Source organism: Pteropus alecto, unplaced genomic scaffold, assembly GCF_000325575.1.
Source record: "Pteropus alecto unplaced genomic scaffold, ASM32557v1 scaffold75, whole genome shotgun sequence".
NCBI lineage: Eukaryota > Metazoa > Chordata > Mammalia > Chiroptera > Pteropodidae > Pteropus > Pteropus alecto.
In genome coordinates this window covers 15,193,268-15,205,852 of record NW_006440638.1, presented here as the reverse complement: position 1 = coordinate 15,205,852, position 12,585 = coordinate 15,193,268, and the positions used below count along the sequence as shown (strand labels likewise).

At 37.1% G+C, this 12,585-nt stretch overlaps 1 protein-coding gene and 1 pseudogene across 4 annotated transcripts in view; one reads left to right on the top strand and one right to left on the bottom strand.

Annotated features, from left to right (window-relative positions):
* The window catches only part of ADAMTS9 (ADAM metallopeptidase with thrombospondin type 1 motif 9), a 155,127-nt gene that overhangs the window by 124,188 nt on the left and 18,354 nt on the right, over positions 1 to 12,585 (bottom strand). For all 4 annotated transcript variants that reach the window (XM_006917490.3, XM_025050793.1, XM_015593743.2 and 1 more), the window contains exon 4: positions 928 to 1,217. In XM_006917490.3, coding sequence (XP_006917552.1) covers positions 928 to 1,217 — 290 coding nt within the window. The remainder of the gene's footprint in view (positions 1 to 927; positions 1,218 to 12,585) is intronic.
* LOC112484347 lies at positions 12,340 to 12,459 on the top strand (annotated as a pseudogene).

Genomic DNA, 12,585 nt, shown 5'->3' with positions numbered 1-12,585 from the left:
TACTGGATTTTGAAGACTTAATATGACACAAAAAAAATCTCATTAATAATTTTTTAAATAGTATTTGAATATAAAATAAAATGCATTACTAAAATTAATTTTACCTATTTGTTTTATTTCATGTGGCTACATGAAAATTTTAAATTATATATGTGGCTTTCATTATATCTCTATTGGGCAGAGCTGTTTAGAAACATATGCAAAAAAACTTTTAATAGTGGCTGCCTCTGGGAAGGGACCTGAGAGCTTGGGTAGGGAAGGACATTTGTTATTTATCAACAGTCTTTTGTTATGTTTGATTTTTTTAAGTATGCGAATTTATCGTTTTTTCAATTCAAAATGAGAAGAAAAAAGTGAAGGGAGAGATTAGTGCTTGAGGCCTCATCCCAAGGCTATTTAGAATCCTGAGGAAGAGGATAAAGGCAGGCAGATGCATTTAAAAAGGCTCCATGGGTGACTTTGATTCACAACCAGCATCCAAAAGTCTTACTGGAGACCCACACCTGGCTGTCCAAGTTCATATGTCAGACAAAGAGCATATATTTTGGACACTGGACAAGCCAAAGTTCACATATAGTCTCCAAGCCACTAACTAGCTTTACATGACCATAGGCAAGTGATCTAACTCCTCCGAGGCTCAGTTTTCTTACCTATGAAATGGGATGATAATCTTACCCAGCAGAGTTGCCAAAAAAAGGCTTAGAAACGATGCCTTGTAAATAAGAAGCACATTGTCTAACACAGAATAAACACTCGATATTGATGGCCATTGTTGTCATCATAAAATAATCTTAGGTTCTCTTCAGTCACTTGCCCGAATCATTGCAATGCTAGCCCTGAATGATCCTCCAAAGCACTGTGTGGAAACCCATTCCCCAATAGCACATTTAGGGACCTCATAAATCACCTTCTTTTGAATGTACTTACAATTGACATTAAAGTTAAAATATAGTGTTGAAGATTTGCTCCATGGTATAAAACCATTTTTTTGTCTGCCACCACCATCACTTCTACAAACCGTGGATAGGATAAAAAACGTTTTGTTCTTCTGTGGGTCCTCTTTTCTCTTGTGCTGTCCGTCTTGTTACCATAGGCAGAAACGGCCTTTGTTGCTAAGCTGCTTTTCAACACTGCCACGTCATCGGCCAGGCTACTCCTTTCTCCCCATTTCCTGCTTCTCGTTTTCCTCTTGTCTTTACTGTGACTATTTTTGTGTTCTGTAACAAATCAGATGGTATGTATCACATTTCAAGCCACATCTATTTCATATTAAGAACCAAATTTGACACATCTTACAATGCCACCTCTGTAGTTAAATTACATACAAAATCAAGTTCTCTACACTGTGGACTCTACACGTGAACCTCAATCTGCACTCTCCTCTAAACGACTAAAGACTTGAAATTAGCTTCCCTGGAAGTTTCTGTAAATGCTCATATAAGGTATTAGAAAAATCAGGCCTGCCTGAGTTTAACGAAAACAATTGAAAATGAGTCTTTTCATTTGGTAACAAAAGTCTTGCTGGGATTTAAGCAATTTCCATTCATTGTTCTTTGTCATAGATCCAATAAGAGCCAAAAGCAGCTATAGAGCCCTCAAGAGTGGAAACGGAGATGCTTCATGTACATCACTTTTGATATTCAATGAGATACAGTATAAAGATGTCTGAGAGGTGGGCAGGCTAATAATAATAAAAAGGAACTATAGAAAATGGAAACAAGGTAGACATGGTATTATTCTATTACTGTGTTTGATCATTACAATACACAAAATGTAAGAATAGAATCACGGCTATTCGATGCCTCTGAATTTTTTTAATTAGCTTATTTCAGGGCTCAGTTAAGAAAGCAGACTAAACTCAGAGAGTATGAACAGGCAGTTGGCAGTTGGGACCATGATGTATAATGACAGATTAGCTCTACTCATTTCCAAATCTTGCCTGGCCCTCCAGAGTTCCACACAATCTTGCCACTCAAAGTGCAAGTCCTTGGACCAGTAGCATTGGCAACCCTCGGAAACATGTTAAAAATGCAGACTCTCTGGCCCCACCTCAGACCTGATAAATCAGAATCTACAGTTTAACAAGATCTCCAGGTGATTCATATTTGTGTTAATGTTCTGAGAAGCACTAGTTTCAAACTTGGCTTGCAGCTTGTATTGTTAGTGAGAATATTCAATTTCATAGCCATCAATCACACAATAAACAGAATAAGCAAAAAAATGTCTGCCAAAATACCTTTTGAGTAAAACCATAATTTAATCGGTTATCTTGCCTATCAGCTCATAAATGTGCTTTAAAGCTTTAATGTGTGAAGGAGAAAAACACTTTCCTCTACCCTTATAGGTTCTTTTGGCTGCTCTAATAATTAAATCAACATGAGACAGATTAACAAGAGGAAATAGCCAAATTTGATTACATACATAGGTATGGGAACCCCACATTCATGAGAGAGTCAGAGACCCTAACACATACATGAAAGGTTCAGAGACAGAAAGTTAAAATGAAGTATACGTGAAATTCTGAGCAAAGGTTGAAGGTAAAGCACCTTCGGCTTTCAGAGGAGAGAAAAGTCATGGGTGACAAGAACAGCAGATGTTAAGTAATTAGGTGTCTGCCCTATACACAGGTCATAAAAAGTCATTTCTGGTGACAATTATTATTATGCTCAAGGCCCTTATTTTAAATTCTTTAAGGAAGAGGTAAACATTTCTTGTGAGCCTTCAGGGTCTCAATTGCCTTCAGCTCAAAATAACTCCCATGCCAAAATGGCATATCTTGGGGAGGCTTGTTCTTAACTCCTTCAAAAGCCACTAGCTTGTAGTCTAAAATAGGCAACAGAATTATACAACTAAGAAGTAGGCTTACCTAAGACACAAGAAATAGAGTTTATTACAGCAGTAAATAATATACAGAACACTACCAACAAAGTTAAACTGTAATTGGTTTTGTATTTGACGGGCTCAAATATTTGGCCATTATAACCTATTGCTAAAACAATCAATTTAGGCCAGTGTGTGTATTTTGCCCAAGTTGAGTGTTTTAGTTGTTGTTAAAACAGTGAAATCAGTCCAAACTGTCAAACAAGATATACGTGGTCCAGCTATAGGTAACATGACTAGCCTAAAGCCTGGTACATAGGATTCAACATTAGATTCTTTCCTTCAAGTCTCTCTTTCAAATGTATTCATATATCTATACATATTCCATTTGGGTAATTAGGCGCTCATTCCATTTTTAAATCATAAATGTTTACACACTAGATACTAATCAAGCACCTACTATGTTCCTGGCATTGAACTTTTTTGTGTATGTTATCTCATAATTCCTCTCAGACTGAGAAAATTAACCTCTCTGTCACACATGAGGAAAATAAGTCCCAAAGAGATTGAGCAACTTGTCCAACATCATGGAGCAGGAAGTGGTGGTACGAGGAATCGGGCATGGATTTGCCCAACACCCTAAATGGTGCTCTATTAGGCAAGATTTCTCAAAAGGAGGGGATTGAAATGGACTCATGGTCTGACTGACAGTTTCCAAATTGAATATAAAGTGGAAAAAAGAGAGCACCTGGTGGATATTTTCACAAAGATTAGCTTTTTACAACAGGTGTATAGAAGCCATGTTGAAAATTGATGTTTTTTTAATACATTAAGGAAATATGTTACTTATTTTGTGAAACAAATAATCCTTGTTTAATGTCTTCTGTAAATTTTTATTATAATAGTAAAATTTCAAATGTTTAAAGTCTCTCTTTTTTCATATTCTCAATTTCATTAATTCCTGCTTATTAGTTTCTTCTTTCTGCTTGCTTTAGGTTTAGTTTTTACTCCCTTTTTCAGTGTCTTTAAGTGGAAAGTTAGATTATTGATTTGAGATATTTCTTCATTCTTAATAGAGGAATCTATAAATTTACAGCTATAAATTTCCCTCTAACCGCTGCTTTTGATGCATCTTGTAAGTTTTGGTATGTTGTGTCTTCATTTTAATTCATCTCAAAGTATTTTACAACTTCTCCTTTGACCTATTGGTTGCTTACCAATGTTCTATTTACTTTCCACATATTTTTTTTCCCAGTTTGTTTTTTTCTGTTATTGATTTCTAATTTCATTCTACTGTGGTCACAGAGGATACTATGTATTACTTCTGTCCTTTCACATTTATTGGAAAAAAATTTTTTTTTTGGCCTAGCATATGATCTATTCTGGAGTATAGATCATGTATACTCCGAAAGAATGTGTATTCTGCTCTTGTTGAGTAGAGTATCCTATAGATATCTTTTAGGTACAGTTGGTTTATAGTGTTGTTCAAGTTTCCTATTTCCTTGTTGATCTTTCACCTAGCTAGTCTATCCATTATTGAATATGGAGTATTGAAATTTTCAACTATTATTGTTGAATGGTCGATTTCTCCCTTTCTGTATGTCTTCGCTTCATGTATTTTGCTGCTCTATTATAAAGTGCATCTATGTTTAAAACTGTTAAATCTTCTTGATTATAAAACTTTTTGATAAACTTTATTGGTAAAATAAAGTGAAAGAAGCCAGTCGCAAAAGACCGCCTATTATATGATTAGTCATATGAAATATCCAGAATAGGGAAATCTATAGAGACAGAAAGTAAATTAGTTGTTTAGGGGTAGAGGTGGGTGGGACATAGGGGGATTGACAGGTTAAGGGGTACAGGGTTTCATTTTCAAGTGATAAAAAAATGTTCTAAAATTGACTCTGATGATGGTTGTGCACATCTGTGAATACACTAAAAACCACTGAATTGGACACATTAAATTGATGGATAGTAAGGTATGTGAATTATATCTCAATAACGCTGCTTCGAAAATAATGTATGTCACTTAGTTTGTGAAAAGTAAATAATCCTCAATGTCTTCTGTAAATATTTTGATTTATTGGATTTATTTAGCAAAAAGTATACCTGCAGTGAGAAAAACACTGAAGAAACACTGTACAAAATTCATTCTTTTTGACCTCTAAGGGGAAGAAATGTGTAGTCTCAGAGAAACATCGGAGAGGATTTGGGCATGGGAAAACCAGAGCATAAATTAAGGCACTAACTAGAAAAAAAAGGAACACTTATTTAAATCACAAAGATGAAATGAATTAAGGCTATGATTTCAAACAAAGAATAATCCATGTAAATTCTAACATACCTGGAAGACAGTTCATTTACAAGTAACCTGTGTCTCCTAGAAATAATTCAGTATAGTTTATGTAGCATAAAAATGCAAGAATAAAGTGACTTCTTCAGAATTGATAACCTCTTTTAATACATAATATTTCCCTGTCTTTTATCCATCTGACCTTTTATCCTAATGGGTTAGGATGATATTTAGTGACCTAATTAGCCCAACTAATTGCTATCACATTAACCATTTTAGCAAGCAATTTTGAATTTAGCATTGAAAATGGTATGAGCTTTAATAATTCAAATAACTCACTACAAACACATGAACGTTTTTACTGAGAATCAAAAAAAAATAAAGAAAGAAAGAAAAAGAAAATAGAAATTATAACCTATATATGTACACAACTCTCTTGCCTCTGAACAGAAATTGTTAATAACAGGGAATGATTTCTCCCAAGTGACACATACTGTTAGGATACAAAGAAAATCAGCCACGTTTCCCTTTAATGACCTTTTAGCATAATGGAATTGAAGCTAATGTTTCAAATTTGCAATGTCATTTTGCTAATAGTTTTATCAGAATGGGCTACATAATGAAATTTTATCCTTGTGGAAAGCACAATACAAAATATTTTTTGATCTTTTCTCCATACATTATTACTTTTTACTGAGATATAATTTTCCTACCATAAATTTCACACTTTCAAAGTATACAAGTCAGTGGTTTTTAGTGTATTCATAGAGTTGTACAATCATCACCATTATCTAATTTTAGAATATTTTCATTGTCCCCAAAGGAAATCATGTACCCATTAGCAGTCACTCCCCATCTCCCCTCTCCCTCCAGCATCTGGCAATCGTTAAACTGTGTTTTGTATCTATGTATTTCCTATTCTAGCATTTCATACAAATACAGTCATACAATATGTGGCTTTTTGTGTCTGGCTTCTCCCCCTTAGCATATTTTCAAGGTTCATCCATGTTGTAGCATGTATCGGTACTCCATTACTTTTTATTGCCAAATAATATTCCACTGTATAGATATACCACATTTGGTTAATCCATTCATCAATTGGTGGACATTTGAATCCAACAACTCAATGTATGTGCAAGTTTTTGTGTGACCACGTTTATATTTCTCTTGGGCAGATACCTAGCAGTAGAACTCTTGGGTCATATGGTAATTCTGTTTAACATTTTGAGGAACTGCCAGATTGTTTTCCAAAGTGGCTGCTCCGTTTTCATGTTTCTTCTTGAAGTTCAGATGTGATACTCAGAAATAAGAAATCACTTTATTATGGTTCTTTTCTTCAAGAATTCTTCGATAATTACTCGTGCTTACTTTAAACTAGTTTATGAGCAACTTGGCCTAGTTCAAATCTTAAAATAGCAAGTTGAACCAAAAAAGATATACAGATGGCAAATGAGTGTATGAAAATATGCTCCACATCATATTTCATCAAGGAAATACAAAGTAAAACAGCAATGATATATGACTATACCCTAATTAGAATGGCTAACATCCAGAACACTAATACTGACAAATGCTGATGAGGATATGGAGCAACAGGAACTTTTATTCATTGATGGTAGAAATGCAAAATGGTCCAGTCACTTCGAAGACAGGTTGGGTGTTTCTTACTAACCATACTCTTAATGTATGATCCAGCCGTTGTGCTCCTTGACATTTACTCAAAAAAGCTGAAAATTTATGTCCATTCAAAAACTTGCACGTAGATGTTTATGGTAGCTTTATTCATAATTGCTAAAAGTTGGAAGCAACCAAGATGTCCTTCAGTGGGAGAATGGATAAATAAACTGTGATACATCCAAGACAGGGGAATGTTATTCAGCACTAAAAATAAATGAGCTAACGAGCCATAAATAGATTTGAAGGAAATTTAAATGTATTTTACTAAGTGAAAGAAGCCAATCTGAAAAGGCTACATCTTGTATGATTCCAATCATGTGACATTCTGGAAAAGACAAAACTGTGGCGACAGTAAAATAAATATCAGTGGCTGCCAGGGATTGTGGCTAGATAGGGATGTATAGGAAGAGCATTCAGAGGATTGTTGGGGTACTGAAAATACTCTGTATGATACCATAATGATGGATATATGTCATTATGCATTTGTCCTCGCCACAGAATGTACACCACCAAGAGGGAATCATAATGTAAATTCTGGACTTTGGGTGATCATCATGTGTCAATGTAGATTCATCAATTGTAACAAATGCACCACTCTGGTGAAGGGATGTCGATAGTGGGGAGGCTATGTGTGTGGGGGGACAGGGAAATCTCTGTACCCTCCTCTCAATTTTTTTGCGAACCTACAACTGCTCTAAAAAATGAGACTTCATAAAAAAAAAAAAAAAAAGCGTGTGATATATCCAAGAATCGAATACACGCTTTCATTCAGAGAAACGTGTATTATTTTGCAATTTGAACCCTCATGTGTGCATGAAAACAAAATCCAGGCATACTAAGCTCTAACTAGCAGTTGTATGCTTCCTAGTGTTAAGTTATAGGCACTACAGTTGTAACACTGTATTCCAAGAAGGTGAGTTAATGCTGCTTTTGAAACCATTTTGGCCTTGATGACTACAAATAGTAAATAGCCAGTGTTCTAAGAGCTCATTCTCTAAAGGGAGCAAGCTTCAAGTTCTATTTTACTTGGGCAAATAAGTGACTTGCTCGCTCTCCTTTCTCCCGCTTGTAAAGCTGAATAAGAACAGTACCTATTTCATAGAGTTGCTTTGAGAAACCACTGGAGATCATGCACGTAAAGATACTAGCACATAGAAAGGACCCAATAAATAATGTAATTTTTTTTTCTTCTATTTTTACCAGTCATAAGGTAAGTTAGAACTAAAAGGAATCACTTAAGGGAGAGTGATTGTTACAAACAGTCTCACAATGACAATTTTCTGGCTTACAATAACAATTTCAAAGTTATAAGCTGTTTATATCCTGAAATGATCTTTTCTAAGAAACTTTTCTGGTCTCCAGTTTCCTGACCTCTTAAATGGGCATATAAATGCTTGCTTTTATTTTGATGCTATTTTTAAGAATTAAATGAGAAAGTATATGGAAAATTCTTTGAAAATTGACTTAAAAATAACTACTTGAGCCCCTATTTTGTGAAAGGCACTGGACTAGGTAAGTTAAACAAAACAAGAATAAAACCTGGGGCAATTTTTAAAAGGAAACTATTATAAAAATTTAAGATGGTATCATTATTTAAAAAACTCACAGTCAAAAACTTTAGTATTTGCTTATTTGGTAAAAATGTTTTAAATGAGCTCCATTTCACATTGCCATGCAATAAAATGCATAGTACATTACAAAATAACTGGAATTATTTTAGAAAATAACATCCAGGCCTTGTTTATTCAGCAGTTACTCATTGAGTGTTTCCCACCAACTGGGGTTGGGCTAAGAAGATTCGAATGCTAACATTAACAGCTGGGAAGTTAATCATTGCTCTCTATTTTCATAAGGTTTATAAAAATTTAACTGAACTTTCTTAAGGCACTGAGTCACCTTGTGATCGTGTGGTCGCAACACAGGACCACAGGGAAAACTGGAGAGCAAGGCTTTTAGCAAGTCCCTTTTTCGCTCTACCTAGGCTGGACAGCCAGAAGGACAAGAACCATTAGTGGTTTCACACTGGGATTCTGAAGCCTGACTAGCCTGGTTCACATTCCTGCCTTAGCACTGCTCTAGCAGCCTTTTCTGCCTCTAAGGCTCAGTTTCTTCATCTGTAAAAGGAGGACAATAACAGCGTACACCTCAAAGGCTAGCTGTGAGGGTTAAAAGAGATAACACATAAAAGCCCCCTAGAGCAGTGACACATAGGAGGGATCTATTAAATATATCATGTGATAAAAATTATTAGCTGTTATTGTTTCACTGGTAGTATGCAAAATATCCTGTTTGTAAATTAGTGTGTTGACATTGAGGTTTCTGAAACAAAACAATTTTGTTTTAGAAAGAATCTTCTAAAGGAAAGGAGAGGGAAAAGGAAGAACCAAAAGGAGGGAGGGAGGGAGAGAGGGAGGGAAGGAACTGAAGGCTCTAAAGGCCAGGCTCTGCTCTCACAGGGCTATCAATCTAGGTAACAAACACATGCAGACTGATAGTGAGAAGAGTCTGAGGCTTAATTAGATGTAAACAAATGCAAACACTTCCACTTCTCAACTGGCTCCAAGGCCTGATAACACACTGGGAGCAAAAAGTGGAAGCCATGACAGTTCCCTGGCTGTTTTTGTTCTAGTTAGAGCTAAGATCTGCGCTCATTGGGTATGCTCAGGAGTTACTTAGTGAAGCCTTCAGACAAGGCCTCCACAGGACAGGAGAAATAGTCTACTGGAACCAGAGGAAGATGGATAAACAAGCTAGATGTGGGGGGAAAAAAGATAAAACATAAAAACAAAAACAGCCATAAAACCAATGATGTTCTAATGATAAAGAACAATGTGTTTCCAGAAACTGGGTGGATAGTTATTCTGTATATAAAAAGCTTAAAAGGGTATGAATGAAAACTCACTAAGGTTTTATTTTTTTTAAAGGGTCCTCAATTTGCTAGCTTTAAAATGACAATGAATCCATGGATACTAGGATTGTGTCCCTAAACCCATCTCTCTCTGTGAGCTCTGGGGTGAAAAAAAAGTGACATGCCCGTGTCTGGAAGTGCTCCATGCAGTACTAATGGGAAATGAGTGTAAAGGCCAGTGGAGGGAGAGATATTGCTGAGCCTACTTTTCGGCAGGCCAGAGCCTATGAACAGTTTCCCTGAGAGTGGTCTACGGAACATTAGTCCCAGAAGATATTTCCAAAAACAAATCAAGTAGGTTTGCAAAAACACTTTGCACAGTATTCACATCTGGGACTTTCTCCAGGCACATCAGCATTTTAAGAGCTTTGAGGAGTCTTGCGGCAAAGAAACCAGTTTACATTTTTTTAACCGTGTAACGGGGAAACGTGTGAGATCTTGGTCAGTTTGTGGGACAGGTGATGGGGACTCAGCATCTCTGGAAATAGAAAGAGATGGAGAGGAGTGTACTGAAGGGCTTCTTCTCAGGGAGAGAAGAAGATGCTGTTGGAAGAAAACAATTGAGAAGCTTGTTGCAGTTCAAGGGGCTGTGGGGGATGGTGGCTAGTGGGAGGCATGTCTGAGGGTCACCACACTATCTTCTAAGGGGCGAGTGCCTCCAGCAAACTGGGGAGTTAAACTTGCTAATTTAGGTATGCAAGCTGGGCACTACCCCCAAAGGCTCTGCTGTATGCTTCCTCATTCACCATCCTGCAGCTCCTCCAACTAGATGTAGCAACCATGACTACTGTTCTGATAATACTGGCTAACATTTGTTGGGTGCTCTCCTCTGTGTCAGGAACTCTTCTAAGCACTTTCTTTGGATTAATCTGATTATTCATCACAACAACTAGATATGGTAGGGATTATTATCTTCATTACACAAATGAGAAAACTGAGGCACACTTGAAACAACTTGAGAGAATATTTAAAGAATATCTATTTGAAGGAGTATAAAATGCTGAACATACCCGAGATTATATTTTACTCAGAGACTGTTTGGTTTTGCTATTAATACCCTGCAAAATGCTCTTTGGGAAATGTTGGTTTTGACTCATTCCAACTCTTAGCAGTCAGGGGAGTCTGGCCTTTCTGGTTGGTGAGGTGTCAACTACCCACAGCCACTCTGCACTATCTGTGGTCTGCTTTTGATGGCTCCCTCTCAGGCCCTTTTGTGACACGGCTTGAGATCTTCTAGGCCAGCACTCTCCAGTAGAAATAAAATGTGAGCCACACTTGGAAAGTAAGAATTTCGAGTAGCCACATTAAAAAAAAAAAAGTCAAAGAAACAGATAAAATTAACTTTAATAATATTTTCTATTTTATCCAGATATCTCAAATATTGTCATTTCAACATGTGGCAGTAGCCACATTTCAAGTGCTCAGGAGACACAGGGGACTACTGGCTACTGTATAGGATGGTGTATTCCGGGCATTAAGTGTTTTCAGAGTAAATACTAGAGAGAGGCAAGGTGATATGCTAAATAAGAGTTTGAGGTTGAGAGTCAGAGACCAGTGTTCAAATCCCAGCTGCTCCACATTTAATCTGTGTGACCCTGGGCAAGTCACTTAAATCCTCGCTTTCCTCATCTGTGAAATGGGGATGATAATGGGTCCTTCCTCACAGGGAAGTTAACTATCTTAATACATATAAAGCAGTAAAACAGGACCTGGGGCATAGTAGGTGCTCTATGGGTGGTATTGGCTGTGATGACTCATTCCTGAAGGTGAGTACTCTTAAGGCTGCAAGAATGAAGTGGCTGCAGGGCTTCCCGCTATCTGACATTTGTTGCAGCTTGTGGGTGGCCCTAAGGTTGAATGAACATAATGCCTGTGGTGGGTCGAAGTATCACTCCCATATCAGAGATTAAAGAGCAGATGGGCAGGAGCTCTTTAAAAAGGCTTCTAAGCAGCTCCTGGAGAGCATATCTCCCACATTCCTTTGATACACAAGTCTCCCAGTTTACACAGGACTGAGGACGAGTTTATACACCACTGCCTGCACTACAAACTCTTTCTTGTCCTGATGTCCATGTTCCTGTGACCATGGCAATGAGTGGTTGCAAGGGCATGCTGTACTGATTGTAGTGGAACTCACTAGGAACCCTCCCAACCATAGGCCACCTTCCTGCGGCACCCACACCCTGGCCCAGCTCAGGTAGTTAGTTGCTGTAAATTCGGCTCTTGCTGTAAATTATTCCTTAAATAAATTAAAAGCCTAATATCTTTCTCCCTAACCTTGAGATAACTTAAATGATCTCACTAGTTTATTCTTAATTGTTCTTACACTTTAATCCAGTGGCACTACCAAAATCTCATTTGAGTAGCACTTTTGAACATCCTATTTCTAGGCACCTTTAACAGACAGCTTTTCCTTGATTTGCAGCCTGGGAAGAACACAGGACTGGTAAGTAAGAGTCCTGTGTTCAGGACCCATTTTCCCATTTATTCTAGCTCCAAGCTTATGAATCCCTTCAAAATTCTGAGCCTGATCTTATTATCACGAAGTGAAAGACTGGAACAGAAGTTCTCTCTAAAATCCTCTCCAGTATTAAAAATGCATGAGTTCTCATATTTTACAAGATAAAAGTGAATAATGCTGGTCTACAGCCATGCCACCTTGAACGTGCCCGATACCCGTTTGATCTCGGAAGCTTAGCAGGGTTGGGCCTGGTTAGTACTTAGATGGGAGACTACCTAGGAATACCAGGTGCTGTAGGCGTAAGAAATAAAAATAAAAACTAAAGGATTGTAATCTGACAAGGTCCTTGCAATCTGTGAGGTCAACCAAGGGTTGCCTTGCCTAAAAAAAAAAAAATTTATAAAGATTCTATAGCCAGAAAAAAAA